This window comes from Callorhinus ursinus, unplaced genomic scaffold (genome assembly GCF_003265705.2).
Source record: "Callorhinus ursinus isolate GAN/ISIS: 27379988/994484 unplaced genomic scaffold, GSC_fseal_2.0 scaffold4, whole genome shotgun sequence".
In the NCBI taxonomy this organism is placed as follows: domain Eukaryota; kingdom Metazoa; phylum Chordata; class Mammalia; order Carnivora; family Otariidae; genus Callorhinus; species Callorhinus ursinus.
Genome location: NW_027397066.1, coordinates 151,057,186 through 151,082,914, shown reverse-complemented (window position 1 = coordinate 151,082,914; position 25,729 = coordinate 151,057,186). Strand labels below are relative to the sequence as shown.

Here is a 25,729-nt window from a genome sequence, read left to right as displayed (position 1 = left end):
AAAAAAAAAAAAAAGTAATAACTTGACAAAAATCTGGGTCTAAAACTCCAAATGATTTAATGACTGGTAAGTGAGATCAATAAATTAAATTCTTGTCTTACATAGGGGAGGTTTATGTAAGCTAGATTTCTTGTCTTGCACAAGGAAGTCCCAAGAAAATAACACTTGATATCACAGAAATACTAAATAAAAATATTTTTGAGAAACAAAAAGAAAACTACTAGATTTTAAAAATAGGATAAGTACCTATGGCGAAAATAAAATAAGATATAGTCCACATGGCAAGGGAAAACAGAGGAAACAGCATGCTTAATGAATTGAAAATGTTCACTAATGTTAAGTGGGGGAGAAAACAAAACTATACCTACAGAATTACCCCAATTTTATAAACCAGCAGAAAAAATAATTGCTAGGCACTGAAATTATGAGACTAGGACGTTCCTTTGCTCCTATTTTCTTACCTCTAAAATAAGAACACCAGTCCTGGGGTGCCTGGGTGGCTCAGTCGGTTGAGCATCTGACTCTTGGTTTTGGCTCAGGTCATGATTTCAGGGTCCAGAGATACTGCTCCATACTCGGCAGGGAGTCTGCTTGAGATTCTCTCCCTCTCCCTCCGCCTAACCACCCCGACCCCCCCCCCCGTGCTCTATCTCTCTCTCAACTAAATAAATCTTTTTTTTTTAAGATTTTATTCATTTATTCATGAGAGACACAGAGAGAGAGAGAGAGAGAGAGAGGCAGAGGGAGAAGCAGGCTCCCAAGGAGCAGGGAGCCCGATGCGGGACTCGATCCCAGGACCCTGGGATCATGACCTGAGCCGAAGGCAGACGCTTAACCATCTGAGCCACCCAGGCGTCCTCAACTAAATAAATCTTTAAAAACATAAAATAAGAACAGCAGTCCTAAATATCTAATCACAAGGGATGCCGAAGACATAAACTTAGCAAGTTATTTTAAAAGACAACACAAAGTATCAATATTATCATGGCAAAGATTTGAAAATTTGGAGTCACGGCGGGGAGAGAAGAACTGAAAATATTCTCTGAAATCATGCAATTTGAATTACTGATATCTACAAACAGCATTTCACACCTGTATAAAAGGCATTTCATACTCTGAAATGTTTTCATGTTCACCATCTCATTGATTTTTAAGCCAACCTAGTAATGAAGATAATAAAAGAAGTTTTTTAATAGCTCCGCAGAAATTGATCATGGAAAGAGACATAAATGAATAGCAGAGCCAGGGCCAAAGTGCATGCTGAATTAAGCATACATCAGAGAAATTAAAACCAGAAGAGATTCTAGCAGCCCTAGTTTCACAAATGAAGAAACAGAGCCCATTTAGTCACAGTCTAAAACATATGCTTTTCTATAAGTCCCTATTAAAAAACAGTAAGAAACTGCTGGCCCAGTGACAAAAAGGTAAAGACACAGTGATAACTAGATCAATTTTGTCACTTTCTAGCTCAAAGACTCGGGGCAAATTATTTTCCTCTGAACCTGGATTTCAGCCCCCGTAAAATTGGAACGGTGCCTTACCCCTTGCGTTTGTGCTCCCATTCTCCCACCTACTTAGATAAGAGAATGCTGACAGCATTTATTTCATAGAATCCCTGTGTGGCTGCTATTGGCCTGTTAAACAAGCCTTTTCTGTTCCTTGCTCACTATACACTTCAAAAAGTCACGGGCCGGCTTTTCATGACAAAGCACGACTGCCACCTAGTGGCAGGCATAGCGACAGATACCGCTCAGAAGTCAAATCGCCTCTCCAGAGAGAGGGAATTAATGAACTTACTCGTAAAGTGAAGATAAATGTCAAAGGCAAAAAGCAGGGCACGGCGTTGCAGCCAACACTTCTGTCATGCAAGAATGTTAACAATTCCAACTAAGTCCAAACCGTCAGTCTTATTTAGAATCACTCATTAGTCCTGCATTCCCTAAAAAAGGCTAACTTCTTGTGTTCGATGCTTCTAAACCCCTTCCTTTTCTTTCTCTGGATTCAATAAATCTTCGAGAACGGGATTTCACTGCCTGAAGAGATTCTGCTGGCCCAACCGCCTCTTTTTAACCAGAAGAAGCTGAGGTCCGGCGAAGTGAAACAACAGCTCAGGGTTTGCCCGGTCCGCGTCCTGGCTCCCATTTGAACCCACCGCGTGCGTGCCCAGACCTGAGCGTAAGGACAAGAGTCCCACGTTGACACGCGCAGTCTCTTTCACTAGTAGACCGGTAGCTAACTTCCGGCGAAAGGTGGGCTGGGAAATCTCCGCGGCAGGCAGGGCGAGCCGAACCGGGCTTCCACGTCCCCCGGCATCCCCCGCCCCGTTGCGCGCCGACGACCCGCACCCCGCGCCACTCGGTCCGGCCGGGCGCGTCACCTGGAACCTTCACCCTCGCGCCCTCAACTCACGCTCAGCCAGCATCGACATGTCGAGAGCCTGGGGCGCCGCGAGTCTCCGGACCTGAGCGGTGGCGGCTACCGAGCAGCCGGCTCGCGAAGAAACTAGAATCACGGGACTCGCAAACCAGGGGCACAGCAGCAGCCAGGGCGCGTGCTGGTGACGTTAGTGAGGTGCGACCGGCCCCGGACCACGTGGCGGCGAGGGGGCGGGACGCGGACGTTCTGGGGGCGGGGCGAAGGAGTTCCGGTAGGTGAGGGAGCGCGGACGCCCCGGGGAAGAGGTCGGAGGTCTCCGGAACTAAAGCCGGTGGAGAAAAGGGTATGGGTTCATTCGCTTGAGCAAGTGCCTGTACTAAATGATTGGTTATACGTAAACCCTTTCTAAGAGTGGCTGCCACAGGGCAAGCGCTCGGTAGGGTTACCTGTATCATTCTCAGTATTGATTACTAAATGCCAAGCATGGTGCTTTCTGGAAATAAAACATGAACTCTGCCCTCGGTTAGCTCACAGTCTCATGAGGAAAGAGACATGTAAACAACAGCCCTTAGGGCCGTCAGCGTTTTAAAACTGCGTGTATGAGGAGTTTGAGAAACTCACCTGGAGGGGAAGACTTTGCACTGTGGTGCTCTGCCCTCTGAGATAGAGCAATAGGTAAAGTAGATACATATCTATCTATGGGACCCCAAATTAAGACGATAACTAAATGTGGCAAAAAATTGGTCTCTAACATGATGTCTTCAACAAGACTAAGTTGTTTTGTTTCTTTTATAACATGCACTCTAGAACTCTGCCTTTATTGTAATCATCTCCTTATCCATACCAACACCTAGCAAAATAATTTGAGTATGGTATGGGCTCTATAGCCATCTGTGAATTTTAACTGAAGTGTCTCGGTCTCCAGGGGAGTTCTAATGAACTTCTGGCAATGAGAATCTTAGACAGATAGGAAGGACATCTTGCACAGGTGACTGACTCTCCAGTGAACTTAAGGTGATGGTATTGATAGAAGTCTTAGCCCCCACAAGCAGAACATAAAGGAAGCAGCCAGGTGCCACGAAACGCCGTGTAAAGGACTAGATTCCTGTTCTAGATGAATTTGCCCTTTAACGAGGAGTCTAGACAAACAAGGTTAGCTTCTCTAGTTTCATAAAAATCAGAAAAAAAGAGACAAAAGAATAGTTACCGCTATTCGTGAATACCCAGGAGCTGGGCGGAATAAGGAGATGCAAAATTAATGGAATTTTTATAGCTAAGTCAGGGATCCCATAAATTGTGCCATGGAAAACAGGGAGTTGGACTTGCCAAAATTAGAAAGGCAGGATCACCCAAGTCTTTGGATAATTAGCTGATCTGTCCAATGAGACCAGAGAAAATAGAAGGTAGTTACATAAGTGTGGACAATAGTGAATTGAAAAAAAAGTCAAAATTTGCAAGCACCGCATTTGTTGGTATATGATTGTAGGAACAGGGTTTTGTTTCTTGGATGGTCAGAAGGATTGAGACAAGCTTGCAACACTGTTGCCATCTCTAGGTGATAGATGGTCAGAACTAAACTGAGATTGTTAAGTGTGGCAGTGAATGGCAAGGAATGGTTGTGCCTTGTAATTTGGTGAGCTGCCTTTCCTGGAAATGTTCAATCAGAGGCCGCACAGGAATCCTATAGAAGGTATTTTGCATTTGGGTGAATGCAGGATAGACTAATAGTGTCCTAGGTTTGTTCCAACTCCAGCATTTCTTGTGCCTATGAAAAATCTATGAAGATTATCTATTGAAAAAAACTACTGTCAAGTGTGGGATTTTAGAAAAATGTGTAGAATTCTATTTATATGTTTTAAGTTGTCAGCTGGGAATGAATATTGTGCTTTTAAAAATAAGGTGATTCAGTATAAGACATTCAGTCTTATTCTTCACTCTCTTTCTTGGCAGACCCTCTCAGAGTAGTGCTTCTCAACCTTTAATGTGCATGTGAATCATCTGAGGATCTTATTAAGATGCCGTTTCTGGTTCAGCAGGTCTGGGATAGGGCCAGAAATTCTACATTTCTAACAAGCTTCCAAGGATGTGGGTGCTGATGATCTACAGACCTTACTTTGCTCAGCAGGCCATCAAACAACCAAAGGTATAAATGAACTTGGGATTAAAATATACTTTTTTCTTCTTTTCAAGAAAAGTTCTGTATGAAGAACACCTTTAGGTAAGGTTGATTGATGCTTTCAATATACTTCAAAGACCTGCACCTAGAAGATTCAGAGATCTGACTTGGGTCTGACCTAGTCCCCTACCTTCAGGCAAGCAAAGACCAAGATCAGAGACAGATGATTGCTACTTCTTTTCTTTAGCTCTGGCAAATCACAATCAATCCCCTGCCCCCCTGCCACTCCACACATAGACAATTATAAAAGCTAGTTACACATTCTGTACAGTTGCAAAAAGGAATTCTCATATGTTGTACTACATCTTTATACTATATGTCAGATACAGCACTAAAATTTGTATCTATAAAAGAAATAGAACTGAATCTTGCCAGTTAAACTTAGCTCATTCCTAAGAGGCACCAGGCCAGTACAATGCAGGAATAAAAAAAGGCAGAAAACATAATAGAGTCTAAATTCTGCTACCTGCTTGCATTGTGATCTTGGACAAGTCATTCACCCTTTTTGATATCACTGATCCAATCTATGAAAAAAGGATGATCACTGAAATTATTTCCAGGTCTGAAGGACTCTCATAAAATTAATCAGAAAAGCATAAGTCAGTGATATGAGCATTAAAGGGAATATAATATAACATTTAAGAGCTTGGATTCTGAAGCCAGACTTCCTGGGTTCAAATCTTAGCTCTGTCACTTACTAGCTTTGGTAACCTGCTGTGTATTTTGGGAAGATTACTTTACCTCCCCCTTCCTCTATTAAGAGGAATAATGAAATGATACATGTCAAGTGCTTAAAATGGCATCTGGCACATAGAAAGCACTCAATACAGTACTCAATAAAGCACTGTTATAATTTTAAAGGAAATAGAGGTTAGAATGATTATTTCAACAGATATTTATTGTTTCAGACATTGTGCTCACAGCTGGAGTTACAAAGGTGAACAAAACATCATGACCCCTATCCTCCTTGAGTTTGCAGAGAAGATAGACATTAATCACATACATAAATATAAAATTAGACCTGAGATAAATGCTGGAGAGAGAAAGACATGAGGCTAGGACAGAATATAAGAGGGGATTTAACTTAGGAGAATTCAAGAAATCTTCCACAAGGAAGTGAGAACTGTACAGCATGTAGGAGGCCAAAGGCGCATTGTCCTCTCCAAACTGAACCCAGAGAGTCTGGAACTTGAACAAACTGGGGAGACTAACATCCGTAAGCAGTCAGTGGCCAGTGTCTTCATCATCTGTGACCACTTGTACCCCGTCAGCAGCTACTCATCACCTGACACCACTCTCAGCTTTGCTTATGCCACAGGCCCAGGACACAGCAAGGCCCTGACTGTCCCCTCAAGAACCGTACAGCAGCATGGTTGACTATGACCTGCTGGTGAAGAAGCTCTGTGCCTGGGACAACTTCAACATGGTCACCTATGACATCAGGCCGTTCAAACGTGAAAACCCTCTCATATCAGGAAAGGCACCAGGAGATGATGCTTAGGGCTCCTGAGGGGAGAGCCAGCCAGCCAAAGCCCCTGCAGCTTTTCTCTGCTTTTTAAGCTTTCGTTATTAATCCAGAACTATGTGCATCATCACCATATCTGACTGTGTGGAGCCAGCAATTGGGGGATTTAGACAGTTTCACAATAGATATTCTTTTCTTCTGTCAGCTTTTAAAGGGCTATTTAACCAAAATAGTTCAAGTTTTGTGGTGATGCTGGGCAAAAGCTATAATGCATAGTAGTCTCTTCATGAAACCCCCAAGGCTTTTTATAACAGGCCCTCACTGGCTAAAGAAGGTATGTTTGGGGGATAAGAGTTTGGGCAAAACAGCTTGCCCCATGTGGCATCCAGTGTCATTCCCTGGATTCCATGGGTCATTCTCTGGATTCCAGGGTCATTCCCAACATTCCATGTTGCATGGTTACCATAAGCCACAATAAAAAGCAGCACTTCTAGAAGAGGAACAGCTCAGAAGAGGAACAGCTCTCTGGCCAGTACTGAACATACGTATAGTTGGCTTCTAATGCTTTACATAGTGTCCAGAGGGTATTACATAACCTTTGCCCTGTGAAATAAAGTGATCTTATATACCATCCTTGGGGAAAAAAAAAAAAGGAAGTGAGAAGTAAATTAAAACATAGCCTATTCCAGGACTTGATATGGCTGAATGCAGAGTAAGGTAAAGTGAGGCTACAGAACTAAGTAAGAGGCCAGTTCTTATAAGGCCTTGTGGGTCATAACAAGGATTTGGGTCTTTGTCTCAAGAGCTATGGGAAGCCATTGAAGAATTTTTAAGTAGGGGAGGAGCACACATTATAGTTTTTAAAAGGTCCCTATGGCTGTTGTATGGAAAGAATAGATTGAAGGGGAAAAGGTGTTTATAGGGAGTCCAATTAGCAGGCAATTGTAGTTAAGGTGAGAAATGAAGGTGGTTGTCCAAGTGATGATTAGTTTTTGGATTCAAGAGACTTTTAGAAGGTAAGGTCAATAGGAATTGATGATAACCTGGATATTTGGGAGTTGAGAGAAAGTTGTCAAGGAAATCTCAAAATTTCTGTAACTGTAACAGTGGCATTTGGAGGTAAGAATAAAGCTCAGTTTTAGACATGATATGATTGAGGTGTCTTTGAGTATGAGCATCATCAGTTAAACATAGGAGTCTAGAGCTCAGGGGACAGGTTTGGGCTAGAGATGAAAACTGGGAATCATGGGGCACCTGGGTGGCTCAGTCAAGCTAAGTGTCTGCCTTCAGCTCAGGTCATGGTCTCAGGATCCTGGGATTGAGCCCTGCATTGGGCTCCCCACTTAGTGGGGAGTCTGCTTCTCCCTCTCTTTCTGCCCCTCCCCCTTGCTCATGCTTTCTCTCTCTCTTTCAGTAAATAAAATCTTAAAAAAAATTGGGAATCATGCAAATATAGATGTTAAATAAAGCTATGGACAATGATGTGTGCACCCAGAAGGAGTGTGGAATGAGAACAGCGGAAGGCCAGGCTTTGAGGAAGTCTAACATTTAATAGCCAGAAGAGAAGAATGCGAATCTTAGGAGAGATGGAAGGAACTGCTTCAGAGATAGGAGAAGAAACAGGAGGGGAGTATCTCAGAGAATGATGAAGTGGTCAACAGTGTTGAAAGCAGCCAGAGATCAAGTATCAACACTGACGATTCTGTGTAGCAATGAACCAGTGTCATTGCTTCTGAAAGTCTCCTTTGTAGACTAGGTGATAAAAAAAAAAAAAAAGAAAGAAAAGAGTAGGAAGAGGGAATTTAGAGTGCTGCAAAACAAAAGAGATTTTGAAAAAATCAAGGAACACGTATTTCCTTCCCCAGTTTCCTCCTCCACACACACCAAAAGGAGAACTATCATTTTAAAGGGCACTTTGCCACACTGAGAGCAAGTGGTATTCCTGAAGTAGGAGTCTTAAAAACTACCCCTTAGCCAAGAGCCTGTCCATGAAATTAATAAACAAAAATAGTCTTCATCTATACGAGGCTTCTATAAGAAGAAAACAGAAAGCGAGAATGGAAACATTTCAGATGATGAAAATCCACCCCTGCAAAAACAACCAAAAACAGAAGAAAACTATAGGTAATACTCCACATCAAGTTAATTATTTGGTGATGTGGAGGGGACAAAATAACTTGAATCAGAAATTCTGACTAACAGAAACAGACAAAAAAAGAAAAAGTTGATTGAACACAAGAAAGAAATGGAAAACAGCAAAACCATATCAGAAATGAGGACAAAATTACAAGGTGGCCAAAGGAGTATATTCAAATTAAAAGTTAGGAGATTTTGAAAAAAGCTAACCAAATAACTAAGAGCATGAAAATGAGATAAAGAAAGAACTTTAATAACAGGGTCAGCTGTTGAAATGGAAGAGAGAAGGGGCGCCTGGGTGGTTCAGTCAGCTGAGCTTCTGATGCTTGGTTTCAGCTCCGGTTGTGATCTCAGGGGTCATGGAATCGAGCCCCACATCAGGCTCCCAGTCAGTGGGGAGTCTGCTTGAGATTCTCTTCCTCTCCTCCTGCCCCTCCCCTTCTTGCACACACTCTCACATGAGTGTGTACACGTGCGCTTTCTTAAATAAATAAATCTTTAAAAAAATGGAGAGGCAAAGAAGATCCTACAGAGATATATAAAACTGGAGTTCCTGAAGAAGAAAAACGTAATAATAGAATAGAACTAACATTTACAACTATTACCCAAGAAAATTTCCCAGAAATAAGAGTATCTGATTCTACATATTTTAAAAGTCTATCAAGTACCTGGGAAAACTGAACCACAACAATCAACTCCAAGACATATTCTAGCAAAATTGTTAGACTTTCTCAAAGAGAAAAATCCCCAAGCAAAATAATAATAAATGTAAACAAGTTAATAACTAATTTTTTACAATAGTAAGGGCAAAAGAATTAGGTCAATATCAATGTAGAAAGCAAGGCAACCATAGAGCAACAATTTTTAAGAAACTCAAGGAAAGAGAATATGAATCAAGAATTTTATATCCAGTCGAGTTATCCTTCAAGTGTCGAGTCTATAGAAAATGAGTTTTAAACAATTCACAACCATGAGCCTTTCTTGAGAAATCTAGCCGAGGACAAGCTTCATCCTATCAGGAAATGACTGGGAAAACTTTGTGAAAAGGGATAGTAAGCGGGGCGCCTGGGTGGCTCAGTTGGTTGAGTGGCTGACTCCTGGTTTCAGCTCAGGTCATGATCTCAGTTCATGATCTCAGGGTCGTGAGATCAAGCCCCACAATGGGCTCCACACTCTAGTGGTGAGTCTGCTGGAGATTCTCTCTCTTCCTCTGTTCCTCCCCCCTAAAATAAATAAATAAATATTTTTAAAAATGGATAGTAAACATTTCATATATGTAATTGCAAACAGGTACTTTCCTTGGTGCATTGACTGCATATCAAACAAAAATCTTGAAAATGGGTTGTGGGTCCTCTTTTAGATGACAGCTTTGGATGAAGAGGGAGGTTGTAGGATATGTGTGAAATAAACCAGGGGGAAAGATTCTCACTTAAGATGTTCTGAGGCAGTTAGGGCCAGTTCATTTGAAACATTTTACCCTTTTACTTTTGGGGGTAGAAATACCACAAATCTGAGTCAAAAGAACTTTTTCTGGTTCCTGTGATACAAACTCAATGGGGACTCTCCTAACTTTGGTCTGAATGTGCTGTTTATCCACCCTCTAGTTTCTGCATTTTGGTCCAAATGTTCTAAGTATGTTTGATTTTTGTCTGTGTGAACTGTGACAGGGATAAAGTTGGGCAAGTTACTTTCTAAGTGTTTTCCTCCCCTCTGTTTATCATATGACCTAGGGTGTTATATTAAAAATTCCATAATTTAGGGGCACCTGGGTGGCTCAGTCGGTTAAGCATCTGCCTTCGGCTCAGGTCATGATGGATCGAGCCCTGCATTGGGCTCCCTGCTCAGCGGGAAGTCTGCTTCTCCATCTGTCCCTCACCCCGCCTGTGCTCACTCTCTCTCTCTCAAATAAATAAAATCTTTAAAAAAATAATTCCATAATTTAGAGAACGCTTTACTACTTTCCAGGTCTTTCACAAACATCTCATTTTGATTTTGATTTCAAGGATGCTAATGGTAAAATTTATTTTTAAGATCTCAGTTTATGCCTTTTTGGCACTATTTAAGCCAACCCATCCTAACTTCCCTCACAACCTCCTTCCACTATCACCCACCTCAAGGAAAATTTGGATCGAGGGTACTTAATGACAAGAGGGGGTGTAAAATCCAGACATGAAAAATTACAGCTATTGCTTATCAGAAATCAAAACAAGCAACCAAAGCTTAAGTGGCAACTAGTTTTAAGTGTCTGCAAATAAAATTGGGGGAAGTTGGGACAGCATTAATACCACAAGGAGACAATAACAAGGAAATTAGGTGGCAGATTAAGGACATAACAAGCTGCTTTTTTTTTTAACACACTATTCTTGCTTAGCACTTTAGGGCATACAAAGATAAACAATACAGAACCTATGGAGCTCCTGTTCTAGGGAGGAAATGAATACGTGCAAACTTAACTCTAAGGCAAGGCAGATTGTGTTAAATATTTTCAAGTGGCACAAAGTGCTGTAAAAGCATCAGAAGAAGAAAAAAATTCCTCTTCCCAGGTCAGCATCACCCAGGAACTTGTTAGAAATGCAAATTCTCATGCCCCCGCACTAGCCCTCCCGAGACAGAAACTAGGAGCCCTGCAAATAATGTTGTTGCCAAAGTGGGAGAATCACTGATGTCAGATATTTATACCCAGTAATATGGCTTCTAGGGAGTCTGGAAGGAAATGTTACCAATTTCATGCAAATATTTGTGTCCCAACGTGTCTTTTGCAGCCTAAGATGTGAGATGAAGAATTGAAAACAATGTAAGTCCCCAACAATAGGGGAATTATTAATCGCTGTAGTTATGTGTCAGTTAAGACGCCAGCCACATTTACCATCCTCACTAAAGGACACTGCTCAGCTAAGAGTGGGAGAAGCCCCATCTCTACCCTCTGAACCACTTCGCCAGGCCAGAGCTGATTGGATGAGGTATGCAGCCACGCCATGCCACTAGTCTATGCCAGTGAAAAGCTGGCCATGCATGGGAGGACGGTGATCAGCTGAACTAGTCGGTCTTCCTCTTGGCAGTCTGGGCTAGGAAGTAGAAAGAAGCTAGGTCGTAGAGATAGGCATGCAAAGTATGTTTTTAAAGTTTTGTTTGTGATGATCCCACTTTGAAAGGAAGGAAAGGTCAGGAGAGGGAGAGAAGTTTCAGTGAGAGAAGAAATTTTTACAGAATGTGGTTATAATTATCTCTCCCTGGTGAAAGAGAAGTAAAAGTCACACTGACGCCTGGTAGCTGTTTTTTGTTGTTTATTTTCTATGCATTTAGAATGAAAGTAAAAATAAATCTACCCTATGCCCCAGCAATTCTACTTCTAGGTATTTACTCAGGAGAAATGAAAACATTTTTACAAAAACACTTGTACAAGATTGTTCATTGAGGCTTTATTCATAATAGCTAAAAACTAGAAGCAGCCCCTGTGATCAGCACCTGGCAAATGGATAAATAAATTGGCACATTCCTACAGTGGAATACTACTCAGCAGTGAAGACAAACTACTGATACACACAATGACATTTAATGGGCTTGGCAAACCATGGCCTATGGGCCTGGCTACCTGTGTTTGTAAACAAGTTTTATTGGAACAGCCAGCCCCACTCGTTTATCTTTTGTTGGGCTGTTTTCTGGCTACATCAGCAGAGTTGAGTAGTTTCAAGAGATTGTCTGGTTCCAAAGGCTAAAAAAGTTACTACCTAAAAATATTAAGAGAAAATTTCCTGTCCCCTGAATTAATCTCAAAAACATGGTCCTCAGTGAAAGAAGTATATACTCTATGATTCCATTTTATATGAAATTCTAGAAGGGCAAAACAAATCTAGGTGTGAAAAAATCAGAACAGCTGTTGTCTCTGGGAGAGCGGAGCACACATTGACTGGGAAGGGTCACAAGGAAATTTTCAGGGGTGATGATGATGTCATAGATTTTGATAACCATTTGGGCTACACAGTACAATGCCTTTTTTGGGGGGAACTCAGAGGTGTACTCTTAATGATTTGCATATTTTTTGTGTAGACGTGGAAAAAACTTAACAAACATTGAAACTTAAGTAACAACATTTATGCTGAACTATTTAGGGGAACATATTCTGATGTCTGCAATTTACTTTGAAATGCCCCCCAAATAGGTGGGATTAATGGATAGAGAGAGGATAGATGTGTGAATGTGTGACATAGCAAGTGTAGTAAAATCTCAGTGGATGTTCACTATAATATTCTTCCAGGTTCACTTCATGCTGGAAATTTTTCATAATGGAATGTTGGGGACAAAAAAACAACACTGACAATGTTTAAGATCAGATATTGAGGGTTTTTTCATTTACATAAATACAAGGACTCAAAGATAATATTGTACCAACCTCTAAATAAGGTAGAGTAACAAATCCAATAGTAAATAGACCCTCACTCCTCTTACAGGGTTTTATGGAGAAATGACCCATGAAAAACAATTCCCTGCTTCTACCAGAACAAACTTGCTGGACGTGGATGGCCCCACCTAGATGGCCGAGAGCTGGAAGTTGCACCCTGCGATCGTGAAGGAAGTTGCTGTGGTCCGTGTATCCTTTCTGTTCAGATGATGCTTACATATATACCCCAACATTTGACTTTTTCTTGGATGGTTATCCAGTACAGGCAAGTTTTGACTGAAGAAGGCTCACCCACATTGCCTCTGCTTTCAGCCATAGCCTCCTGAATGGAGGGAGTGAGATGAATGTCCTAACGATGTTAAGGTCCTGTCATGGGATCATAACCGAGAGAATGAGTGTCATTGTCATCTCCGTTCTCAAACCCTTAATGTAAAGTGTTCTCAATTTGGTTGAAAGTCAGGTGATTTGAATGATCCAGACCAGAAACCATTCTGTACGACAGAAGCAGCAAGATGCCATACAAAGAGGAGGAATACTGAGATGGTGAGGGGTGAGGCTTGTTAAGGTGGGGCATCACTGGGAATATTCATAGCTCCTGTTGATGTGCTGGAGCTGCTCTGGTTCTGAGCAATTCTCATTCCTTCACTTCCTGCGAGGTCCAATTATTTGTCTTTTTTTTCTCCCTTGGTCAATTTAGCTGAGAACCCTCTTTCCTTATTACCTGGTGGTCTCCTCATAATACACTTCCTATTATTTGAGGTAACCCAAAGGAGTGTTGGTTCTCATCACCAAAAAAAAAAAAAAAAAGGAAAGAAAAAAATAACACACATGGGGAAATGCTTACCAAGTTATACCCACATCGGGTCATCCATAGTTGATGTAATTTCAGTAGGTTTTTTTAAGATTTTATTTATTTATTTGACAGAGACAGAGAGAGCACAAGCAGGGGGAGCAGCAGAGAGCAGAAGAAGGAGAAGCAGGCTCCCCACTGAGCAGAGAGCCTGACACGGGGCTCCTGGGATCATGACCTGAGCCGAAGGCAGACACTTAACTGATTGAGCCACCCAGGCACCCCATAATTTCAGTAATTTAAAAAATATGTACCAAGGGGCACCTGGGTGGCTCAGTCGCTCTGTGCTCAGCGTGGAGTCTGCTTCAGATTCTCTCTCCCTCTCTGTCCCTCTCTCTCTCAAATAAATTAATAAATTAATCAATTAGTAAAAGCTTAATGTACTGAATAAAAGCCTAAAAGGCAATAATACCTTCATCATTAAGGTCATTTCTTGTTAGGTTTATTGTTATTTTTTGGTCTTCCAAATGCTTTTTAAGGTTTTCTCCTGATTATGATTCATATGTTCCTGCTTCTTCACACACCTGATGACTTTTTTATGCCATGACAAGAATTCTGTGTTATATTATTGGGTGTTGGAGGATTTGTATTCCTTTAAACATTTCGTTCTGGGGTAAGGTTTTTTGGGAAAAATTCGATCTTTTCAAGACTTTCTTTTAATTTTTCTTAGGTGGGCACCCACCAGTCTTTTAGTTTAGGTGTAGTCTGTCTGGTCCCATGACTGAGGTAAAACTCTTCTGAGGATTCTATTTAATGCTCCATGTGTTCGGAGTTCTTCCTGCTCAGGAAACAGAGGTTATTCTTGGCCCTGCGTAAGCTCTGGGGATTTTTCTGCCTGTTTTTCTTGAGTAGTTCCTTCCAAGTCATTTCTGTACATGGGTCCCTTGCTCAATGCTCACTGGAAGACTGGAGGCATCCCCGCTGATGGTATGTGGAGCCCTTGGTATAGTTATCTTTTCTCCAAACACAGCCCTGTGGATTCTCGCTACCTTGATCTGTGTCTCCTCAGCTCTGTGAGACCTCTGGGTTCTGTTGCCCACCCCCCCACCCCCGCCATGTGCAGCCTGGAAACTCTCCAGGCAGGAAACAAGGTCAATCAGAGGGCTCACATCCTTTATGTCCCATCTCTCCGGGGGGGGGGGGGGGGGGGGGGGCGCGGGGCAAGGGCACAGTTCTTCACTGCCTACCACTCAATGTCTGAAAACCAGTGTTTTGTATCTTTTGTCCAGTTTTGTGTTGTTCTACATGAATGGATAGATCCAGTCCCTGTTACTCCATTATGGCTGGAAGCAGACATTCCTAATACTTTCTAAATGTTTCAAGTTTTCTACAATTTGTGTACCAGCTATGTATACCCACAAAAGTCAAGTCTTTAAAAACCAAAATTGTCCTATACAGTAGCAAGCAAGTTAGAACCATGGAAGTTTTAAGCCAACATACCAGATTTTACCTTCAAATCAATTATTCACTAGTGAAGACAGATATGCCTAAAATGGCATAAAGCAGAAATGAGATATGTACTCTGGATGACTTTTATTACAAAAACAAAACAAAAACAAAAATAAAAAAAACAAAAACTACCCACCACCACCACTGCCACCAAAACCAAACTGTAAACATTTCAAAGAGCATTCTGAATTTCCATAGAACTGTATGTTGTGGCGGTTGAGGTACGGGAGTCTGGAAGCAGGCTGACAGAAATAGCTTGGTTTTCTCATTTATTTAAAGCTAATTCTGCTGTGGAACTTCACCGTGGGCCCTGCTCCACCCTTCCTCCACCAGCCTTTGGGGATATTTCTCCTGAGGAGGACCGACACAGCCCAGAGAGTCTGTTTTTGTCAGTTATCAGGGAAGCTGCGTCTAATATAAACTCCCTGAATGTGCCAATCCAGTGGCTGTTACCCAAAGAATGGAAGACTCATCCCCTCCCTGGAGGGGTGTCTCCTGCAGTCCTACCGAAGCCTGCCTCCGGCCACATGAGGAACACAGGTTGAGAAGCAACTTCCCATTCTCAGATCCAAGACACCAGAAATGGGTGCTTGGTATGATGTCTTGCTGAGATTTATCTACCCATTCCCTGGCTGGGGGTAGGGGAATCTATTTTGCTATGTCGTCAGGAGAATGTATCAGTGAGCCAAGAGCTGTGCGAAAGGAAAGCTCTATTGATCCCGGTCCAGAAATGCCTTCTGCCTCCCTGGCAGCAGGGCTGGCCTGAGACTCTTCCTCTGTTTATACTTCCTCTCAAAATGTTAGGGCTTCAAGCTTTAGCCTTCACAAAATCTGTAAAGCTCAACAGTAGAAAATCACATCCAGAGATCAAATTCACACAGTGATGTCAAAAGACACATTCAGCATTCTCCTGAGGCAGAAACGTGGGCATGGGAACCACTGGGAATGACATCCAGCTGACTGCAGTTGGGGGCCCACATGGACACCATTGCTCCTAACACACACTGCCTCTTCCTGGCAGCTCTGCCCTGCCACCAGTCACTTCCCATTCCCAAAGCTTTGATTCCCGTGATGTCCCAGCCCCTACTTCCAAATTTGTCTCCTTTAAGCCTCTGGCTCCCACTTCTTGATCCTGGTTTGACTCTCTTTTTTGTTGTTGTTGTTTTCTGGCCCCAGTCTCTTGATTGCCTCACCTGCCCCAGACGTTCAGACACCGTGACCACCTTTCTAGGTCCATTTTGGCTGCCCTGCCTGGCATTGGCCTATGACACAACTCTATGGAAATTCCTAGATATCTGAGGGGGAGCTCTGAAGGAGTTAACATGGCTTTGAAACTCCCTTCTGATAAAAATGACAACTGAGGTATTTGCAGGCAAGCCAGCCATCTATGGCCTTGGTTTTTAGATTCATCCAAGATGTTGCATGTATCAATAGTCTGTACCTTTTAAATTGCTGAGCAGGATTCCAAAATATAGGTGTATTACTGTTTTAACCATTCATCTGTTGAAGGATGTCTGGGCTATTTTCATTTTTGGACCATCACTATAAACATCCCTGTACAGGTTTTTGTGTGAACATAAATATCCATTATCCTTGAGATAAATGCCCAAGAGCACAACTGCTGAGTCATCACGTAATTGCATGTTTGGATTTGTAAGAAACTGACAAAATGTTTTCCAGAGTAGCTGCACCATTTCACTTTCCCATCCACAATGTATGAGTGGTCTCGTTTCTCGTCATCCTCCCCAGCATTTGGCGTTGTCACTATGTTTTGGTGGTATAGTGCTATCATGTGGTTTTAGTTTGCATTTCCCTGATGGCTAATGATGTTGAACATCTTTTCATGTGTTTATTGACCACCTGTATATCCTCTTTGCAGAAATGTCTGTTTGGGTCTTTTGCCCATATTTAACCACTTCTAAAAAGTTAACTCTCTAGAAAGTCCAGAGATACGAATCACAAAGCCCTAGGAAGCACCATTTTACATTTGTTAGCAGCTTGTTGGGGGTTAAGGAGGCGGTCAGGAAGATATATATTGTGCCCTGCCCTCCAACTTCTTCCTCCATAAGACAATTAAAGATACACTAAACTGATGGGGTCCAGGTTTTAAGATACCAGTTGGACCACATTTTCTAGTGTTCAGGGTCACCATGCGTGGTGAAAGTCCCGTGTCCTACATGGATGTGGCTTTCTTTCTGGTGGCAGAAGGAACAGCCTGAGCCAGGGTTGTCTCTCTGGGGTGGGCTTGCCCATCTTGCTTTCTCTGTCTTCCTCTCTACATGTGTGCATGTGGCAGCCTTGTAGATCTTCAGTCAGCTGGGGAAGGAGTTACACTTAAGGCAGAGAAGAAGCCTCACCTAGAGGCAGGGGCACCAATCTTCTTGACCAGACATGGGGCCCTGGGGTAAACACCACACTCCCAGGTAATAATGAAGTGCAGTTAGAAGAACCTCATTTGGTACTATCAGGATCTTGCCTGGGCCACTTCCTTTTTCATGGAGCTGTTGATTCTTCGAAGTCAAACTCAGCATGGGGAAGCCAAAGCCAGTGAGTGATAAAAGAAGTATCTACTGAAGAGATTTGGCTTCTAATGGGGGATGAGGTTGACAAACCCTATTCCTCTGTGTTCCCAGGCTGGGTGAGTCCTAACTCTTCTACTGTCTTCCCAGAGTGAGGACGTTATGATACCTTGCTAAGGTCACCAGTAACCTCCTTCGAAACCCTAAGGCCTTCCCCAGCTCTCACTGCACTCCCTCTCTGTCACTACCTGACATTCACTAAGCACTTTCTCTATCATATTCTGCTTTCCCCACATTTTATTTTCTCCCCCTGCCCTACCATTTCTCCCTCCTCCGAATGTCTAACATTAGCTATCACCTCAGGTCCTTGTTTGGTCTCCTCTTCTCCCCACAGCCTCATTCCCTTCTAGGGCTCATTCTTTCTCAGGATTTCAGCCGCCTCTCCTTTTAGATGCTACCCAAGGGGACTTCCCTCCTGGACTTCCGGCTTCTTTCATGTCTGCTGCAGCTCTTTGCCTTGCCATCAGTATGCCTCCATTGCTCTTTCTTCCTGGTTTCCTGTTCCTAATACTGGCAAATCCAAGCTAACTACGGATTTATAAGTGATAAAGAAGTAGTAGTAACTGATGTAATAGTTGTGATCATGATTCTGTGTTTAACCCAGTCATCCAATGCCTTAGCTAAAACCCAAGTATTTTTCATCCTAAACTTTTCTTCTCCTTAGGCCAGGGAACCTATATGATTTTACCCTTTGTCTATATAACAAAACCCAGATGAATGTTGAGTTCAAAACAAGAGGGCATGTGGGAGTTTTCCATTTGGACAAGAATTGCCTTTGGTGTAGTTCCAAGCGTTGTCTCCAGCTTTTTCTAAGAATAAGGGCTAAGGGGGGGGGGGGGGGGGTCTAGGGGGGGGGAAGGGAGGGATGCTAGGGTATCAGCTGAACTAGTGCTGAACTTGGCATATTTTTACACTCAGATAATGCAGGAAGGAGGACTGGATGGTAGGGAAGGGGATTGAAGAAGAAATTTCCATTGTACAAGAGAGCTATGCTAGCTAGCTACATAGGTGCTCCATTGAGCAAGGAGTATTAACTCTCTTTAACAGAGTAATCTAGGGGTTGATTTCTATGACATCTCTTAAGTCTCTCTGGTTGTGCAGCTAAATGGGTTTTCTTTTTCTTGCCTTGTTTCCCGAAATCCATCAGCTTTTGCTTACCTTTACCTCAGTGAGCCCCAGGGATCTGGTAAAGGCAGAATGTCTATTCCAGGGGAGAAGGAAGGCAACAAGGGACCATATCTAATCACATCCTTATGTAGGAAAAGTAAAGCACAGGGTAGGCGGTGACTCTCCTGCACGACTTAGTGACTTCACAGACAGAGCCAAATCTAAACACACACAAATTGCTCCTGAAATTGTAGCCTTTGAAACAATGATTTCTGGCCGTTAGACTTTATGACTTTTTATCCTTATTAGTTGGTTCTAACTCTGTGGTGAGATGGGGAGGTGACAAACATTAAGTTTTCTTTCTAGGCCTCAACCTCCATAATATACTTGTAGAAAACATAAGCAAATGTTCAAACCCACAAAAACCCAGCTTTGAGCAATTGATCTTCCAGCTTACTATATTTACTTTTTGTTATTTTAATTTTATTTTTAGAATGTATTGCTTCCTTCATCAGGAAAACTTGAGGTGGCATGCAAAAATACATGGGCCACAGATATTTTAAAAATATGAAGAAATCCGGTCAAAGGGAGAAAATATAGGTAGGAAAAATAAGGTAAGTCAAGGGTAAAGTTAGTTTATAGAAATATATACCATAAGCATGAGCTAAAGTTCCAAAGTGGCCTTGAGCTTGTAGCAACCAGCACAAAAAGGAAAATATTATATAATGCTAAATGATAATAATAGTGGCTAGCATTTATTGAGCGTTACTATGTGGTGTCAAAGATAAACAAAGCTGGACAATATTTAAAGTGGTTGGGACAGACTTTAATCAGTAATATGTGCGCTAGGGCAATAGGTAAAAGGGTCTATCCAACATGAACTGAACTCAGCTTTGACTTGTACAGAGGGGACTAGACATTTTAAAGGGAGAATGAGAGCATAGGGAGGAGGGTTAGAGAGGTCTCAACAGAGTCAGGCAAGTGAAAAATCACGAAAAGCAGGAAGGGGTTTGGCCCATGTGAAACCCATCTGGGTTCGCTAACTGGGGTGTACCCAAGTTAGGCTCCTCCCCTCCCACAGAGGCTGGAAGACAGGGCCCTATCTTCAGGCGTTGCCTGAAACAAACAGTAAATTCTTTTGGCAGCTTTGAGTTTTCTTTAAGAGGGGGGCTAGGATCATCCAGGAGATGCAGACTTGAGTTGTTAGAAACTGTGTTAATATTTTGTTCACGTCTTTGTAGGCCAAGGTTGAAGCCCAGTGGATGAGAGGGCTCAGGGGAACCTGGCTACAGGTTGGTCAAGGAGAGAATCTTTGTCAGAAGCAGGCATTGTTCTACATTTTTTTACATATATTATTCCCTTTACTGTTCACAAAATCCCTGCGAGGTGGATGATGTTGTTGTCCCCACTTTACAGATGAGAAAACTGAGGTGCAGAGATATTAACAAGTTTATATGGACAGTAAGGGCCAAGAATTAAATCCAGGCGTCCTGACAGCACAGCTGAAACTAATATTTTAATAATTAATTATTGGCATTATAAGGATAGGGCTGCCTCTGTGGATTTGGGGTCTCACCTAAAAGGTGAGATTATTTACTGCATCAGTCACCAGAGAATAGAATCATGTCTCTCAGAGGAAACAGAAGAGGGGCAGAGAAACTTCAGGAACATTGTCCAGGGGATTCAGCTCTCTTGGCCTATTCAAAAAGTTGGCAAACTCTTGATTAGGGAGCTTGTGTGGGGGTGGGGTGGCCCATAAGAAGAAGAGGTCCTCTGCATGGAGCCAGGCCAGGAACCAAGAAAGGAGGGCTTCAGGTATGGTGTCTGGAGGCCATGCCAATCTACTAGGACTAGAGCTGAAATAGCTCAGATCATGTGCAGAAGGCAGTGGCGAGGGACAGAACATGGAGGCTCAGGTCTTTGTATTTTATTGTCTGATGGTTATTTGTTTCCCTTTCACTCTTACCTGACATTTAGTAAGGACATTTGGAAAGCAAATCTGGGGACTGTCCCTCACCAAGTAGGAGAATCAGGTGGGAGTGGAAAAAGCCCACTTGGGAGTCTAGGCTCTAAGCAGAGCTGATTTTCCAGAGGCATATATGTTTTCTTGAAGTCATCCAACATCATTTTGTGATTCTAGCCTCTTGGTTCACAGTCTATAAGGGAACAGCTACTCCCAGAAAACAAACAGAAAATGAAAAACTTCCCCAGTGTTTTTCTTCCTTTTCTCTGTTGATGTTTATGTATTTCCAGGCAGAGGGCAAGACGCAGCAGATTTTCTGTATTCCTAGTACAGCTTCTAAAATTCCTCCCTCCTCCCCACCCCCAAAAAGGGTGCCTGGGTGGCTCAATTGATTAAGCGTCTGACTCCTGATTTTGGCTCAGGTCATGGTCGTGAGACTGAGCCCTGCATTGGGCTCCCTGCTGGTTGTGGAGCCTGCTTAAGATTCTCCCACCTGCCCCCCGCTTTCTCTCTCTCTAAAAATAATAAAATAAAATAAAATAAAATAAAATAAATAAAATAAAATAAAATAAATAAAATAAAATTCCTCCCCTAATGCCCAAGGCCCTTCCTCTTCAGAAGAATATAGATGAGGAGAGTTTACATAATAAGATGAGAATATAATTCAAATAGAGTTGAGGGGTTTTCAGTGTACATATAAATATTGTTAACTATTATTACTTCGTAGTCTACAATTTTCCTAAGCATTGTGTCATGTGTCCTTTAGAAGGAGCCTCCTAAACCTCTGCCCCTCTTTGTGCAGGAGACCAGACCAGCTCCCATTGACCGGAAGCCTCGCAGGCTGCAGTCTGGTCTGACAATTCAACACTTGAGTTAGATTAATGCTCCCTTTCCAACATCTGAGGAAGGGGTACAGAAGGGATCTGAGAAGCAGCTCTGTCCCAGGTAGCCCCATGATGTTTACCAAAGATTCCGGGGCTCCCCTTCCCCTGTATATGTCTCCCCTGTGCCCATTTGCAAGCCTCACATTTCTGCCATCCCTGTGTATGTGGATGGGAGGTAGGAAGGGAGGTTCTTTTCCTAAAGGTGCTGCATCAATGTATGTGCTTCCTTGGCTTGACATATATCAAGTGAGGGGTTGGTATGTGGGTCTGCCCCATTCGAGAAGTTATTAGAAGAGGACTCTGAGTTTATTTGAATGAATATGCCCCCAAACCCACTCTGCACCAGACAAAAGAATCTCTCCAAAGAATGGAGAATGACTCAAGGCAAGGAAATAGCTGGAGATCTACTCTCAGAGCTCTGTTAGTCAACAAATTTTAGGGGGACCCAGGCCACCTGGACTTCTTTTCTACTCTGCCCAAGTCTGGCATAGGGAGGATGAAGAATTCCACTCTCAGTCCCATGGGTGATCTCTCCCTTCTTGTGGCACTGAAGGGAGGAAATCAGGTCAGGTGTGAGAGGAGAGTAAGCAAAAGAAGGGGCCAGAAAGAAGAAAGCTAGGTTGAAAGATGAGCAGGGCACAGAGGAAGGATGGCTCCTCTGTTGGCTTTAGAAGAGTGTGTCTAAACAGGCCTCTGTAGCCCTTGACTGGATGCCTAGGTCCAGGGACTCATGGGTGGCGCACTGGGGCCTCCTGGTAGTAGGGTATCATGCACACATGTGTCTGTGTGTCTGTGTGTCTGTATGTGGCCAACAAGTGTGAACTTGATAGCAGTTCACCCAGTTAACTATGGGGATTATTTGCAATAGCCTCTCATTCAGCTTCAACTGCCAGGGACCAAGGCAGTCCAAACTTCTCTTTACAAGTTAAGGAGAAAAGAGGACCCAGAATCACAAATCCCCAACTGCAGATACACATTGGCACAGGGGAAGAATCTCAAATTCTGGACTCATATTCCCCAAGGGCAGATTTTCCACATATCTGAAAAGGGTTTTCTATGTTGCCTTTGATGAACTAGGTTAGCAAAGCAGATCAACTCACTTTAGAAAGGATTTCAGTTTAGGATAATAAGCACCTCCCACATCCTTTCCTTAGAACTCAAGCTCTCTCCAAACAGCTAAATCCTCTGCAAGCTAAAGATTACCAGTCAGTTTAGTGGGAGTTTTGGAAAAGAGCTTTGGAAAGGAATGGGTGGGAGGGGCTTTCTATGTCTTTCCTGGTAGATGAGTCTTCGTAAGGCTGAAGAGCTTCCTATTTTATATAATTGGCAACTGATCATTTCTAAAGTATTGGCTTAGGACTCAAAATAATCCATTATTGAATCTCCTGTATGGAATGCACAAATGTTCCCAGAAGAAGAGGCTGAGATGATGTGGGGGTGATTAAGGAATCAAAGGGAGGTCCCTTGACTCACCGGCTAGAGTTGCCTTCCTCTGATGTGTTCTTGCTGGCCGAAATAAGCTTGCACTCAAGGAGCCTAGGCCAGAGGGGAGGTGCCCAAAAAGGGCAAGTGTAGAAACTTGTGGGCTTAAAAGTGTGGAGGGGGTGGGGGAGGAGGAAAAGGGAGGGAATGGAGAGAATGGGGTTGCAGAAGGAGATCAATCAAATGGCTGATTGTTGAGAACATCCATCTCTCCTCCCAGAGTCCTACACATACCTCCCAGAGTCCTAGACATATATAATCTCTCTTTCTCTCTCTTCTCAGAGGAGTCCCACATGGAAAGGGCTGATGGATTCCTTTCAAGTAGTGTTTCTGTCCTCCCAGATGACACCTTGGAAAATTAGAACATGTTCAAACATACAGAGAAGACTAGAGATTAACATCATGAGGCTCACGGAATTACCACCCCCTTTGCCAAATATGCTGGGGGAAAGTTTTCCCTAATGCCCTTTGGATGCAGTTGCATTTGACAGCTCCTCCCTCTTTCTCCAGGTACCCCCCCCCCCTGCCGCTTCCTGTGCCCACCTTCTCTCCCACCCTCCAGTAAAGAGCCTGAAATGAGTATGGTTGTATTCAGTTTTATATTTAGAAGCCCTAAGGAATTATACTAAGGAAGCAAGAAGAAGCCATTTGGTTGGTTGTCAGTGGGTCTTGTTTGAAGGCAACTTGCCCCAGGGATTCATTTGCAGAATTTCTAGCACCCAGGTATTGGGGGAAAGAAAGTGTTGCATCCAGAAAATCTAACCCAGAAGTTTTCTGTTTCTTCCCACCCCTCACCCCCCAACACTTTTAGCGCTGAATTTTCTCCCTAGATTCTCAGCTTATCTGCTTTGGGTTTTCCCCTTTCTGGCCCCATCCCAACCTTTGATTTCTAGGCTTTATTCAGGCTCCACAAGTAAGTAGTGACATCTCTATGATGCTCCCTACATGGGGAAGTGTGTGTCAGGATATCAGGAGGCAGGTAGTTGATGCCTGGAGGGCCCACTCACTTACCTCCTCATTTCCCCTGTAAGTCTCTTCCACTCCTGGGGGTGGGGGGGGGGTCCTCCGGCTGCTGCCGAGAAGCCTTTTGTTGGGTCAGAGGAAACACTCTGCTCACACTGATGCCAATAAGCCCCCAGAATTTTCCACTCCACGATTATTTGTCCCTCCCTGACCGTGAATAAAGGAAAAGCCACACGCAGACACATGTTATTAAAATGAACTGTTTATATTATCTCAGTTGAGTCAATACATTATAATGTATTAAAATGGAAAGGTACAAAATTGAAATAAATACTTTCTGATTCATGTATAAATCTTTTTTTTTTTGTCAAGATGACTTTTATCGTCAGTACATGTCACAAGAAAACATTTAAAATGACACTAAAACAATCATTTAAATCATGGTGCATGGAGGAAAAAGGTAAAGAAAACAACTTTTGGCTTGTTTTGGCATGAGACCTTGATACAATTTGGGTTCCCCAAAACCATGTGAAGGGTGGTAAAATAGAAATGCTCAAAACTGACTTAAAAAAATAAACAGGCTTTACAAAACCCCTCTTTTTGATAAACCCAGCCACTTCTCTACATGGTCTGCACTTACAGTAGATACATTCATTATTGTCCACGGGAAGACAGCAACTGCCTTTCGTTTTAAAGAGCTTGGTGGAGAGGCTGACGAAATACGGTGCAGCTGAAGGTGAGTAGAATGTTCAGGAGAACACAAAGTCTAGATGGTCTTCAGGAATGGCACTGAGGATGATGGGGTGTGGAGGGTCTCTGGAACAAGAGGTGGAGGGGAGGGTGCGTGAGGAGTCCAGATCTGAAGCAAAGCCAAGTCTGAAGGACAGCCACGGTTGTCAGCAGTGTAAGTGTGGTGTGGGGAATCTCTCCCCGTCTGAGCAGTTCTGGGTTTGTTCTTAGCCTGGGTACGTTTCTGTTTCAGCAGAGGCTAACCCAGTGCTTTGGAGACGGGGCTGGGACTCTTTTCAGGCACAGCAGCACTGGGGAGACAGGGACAGGTGTAGGGGTTAACAATGAATGCCAACAAAGGGGCTTTCTCTTCTGGTTCTGACTGCTTCTGAGGTGGTTGTTAAGGCAATAAGGACTTTAGCAAACTAGAAGTTAAGGGCAGCTAAATTCAGCCAGATTGAAGGTAAACAAAAGGTGAGAAGGACTCCTTTTCTCCTCAGCTACCTTTCCCCCCAAGCACAGGAGGCCTCAGCTCCCGAAGCTCTGAATTTACAGTACGCAGTAGCGGAGGGCGTGCCCTTTGGAAGGCTCCATGGAAAAGAAGACTTATCCCTGACTTGGGGCATTTTATTCTCCAGACTCTCTTTCTTGAAGTTCTTTCAGGAGGGCAGGCTATGCTCACCCAGCTATTGAGTGAAAAGTGGAAGCACCAAGGTTTGTGCAGTTAGGTTAAGTCCTTGGCTATAGACTGTCTTTGGCCCATCTCAATGGCCTTGAACACCACATGTCCTAGAAAGGCAGGCCTGACATTCACATGCTTCAGGGAGACCTATGTTCACCTGGAGAACAGGACTAGCCTTTCAGGGTTCAGGAATATTTCCCCTGTGTCTGATCAAATGACAGTTACAAAGTCCATAGAAGTGTGAGATCCTTGGAAGGTTTGTGAGCCCATGGGTGGGGGGTTCTTAGGGGAGTAATAGAAGCTCCTTTGAAGTCACTCACAGAGAGATGTACAGAATACTGAACAAAACAGATGCGAGAATCTTTTCCTTTCTTCTTATTCTGGAGTAAAGGAGATGGACCATGAAATGCTGTGGGAAGGATAAACCTTGAGAGCTGCCTGCCGTTCTGAGCATCTTCTGGCAAGATGCTGGGTGTTTGGACTACTAAG

The 25,729-nt window shown here is 43.1% G+C and overlaps 1 protein-coding gene and 1 long non-coding RNA gene across 9 annotated transcripts in view; one reads left to right on the top strand and one right to left on the bottom strand.

Moving 5' to 3' along the window:
• PINX1 (PIN2 (TERF1) interacting telomerase inhibitor 1) overlaps positions 1–2,563 on the bottom strand; it is an 87,272-nt gene extending 84,709 nt beyond the window's left edge. Inside the window, exon 1 of one of the 3 annotated variants that reach the window (XM_025873757.2) lies at positions 2,410–2,563. In XM_025873757.2, the coding sequence (XP_025729542.1) occupies positions 2,410–2,428 (19 nt within the window). In that variant the 5' untranslated portion in view covers positions 2,429–2,563. Of the gene's footprint in view, positions 1–1,797; positions 2,118–2,409 lie in introns of those variants that run through there. The other 2 variants (XM_073892524.1, XM_073892525.1) reach the window with 2 other exon arrangements.
• A 69-nt stretch (positions 2,564–2,632) lies between these two features.
• Positions 2,633–24,420, top strand: LOC112825676 (uncharacterized). 6 transcript variants are annotated; one of them, XR_012378094.1, is made up of 6 exons: positions 2,638–2,719; positions 4,413–4,519; positions 12,602–12,817; positions 19,031–19,151; positions 21,303–21,445; positions 23,149–24,420. It is a non-coding gene; the product is annotated as an uncharacterized lncRNA (long non-coding RNA). The 6 variants fall into 6 exon arrangements; XR_012378093.1 differs by adding an exon at positions 5,461–6,734 and having other exon boundaries at positions 21,303–24,420; XR_012378090.1 differs by lacking the exon at positions 21,303–21,445.
• Positions 24,421–25,729: the final 1,309 nt, after the last annotated feature.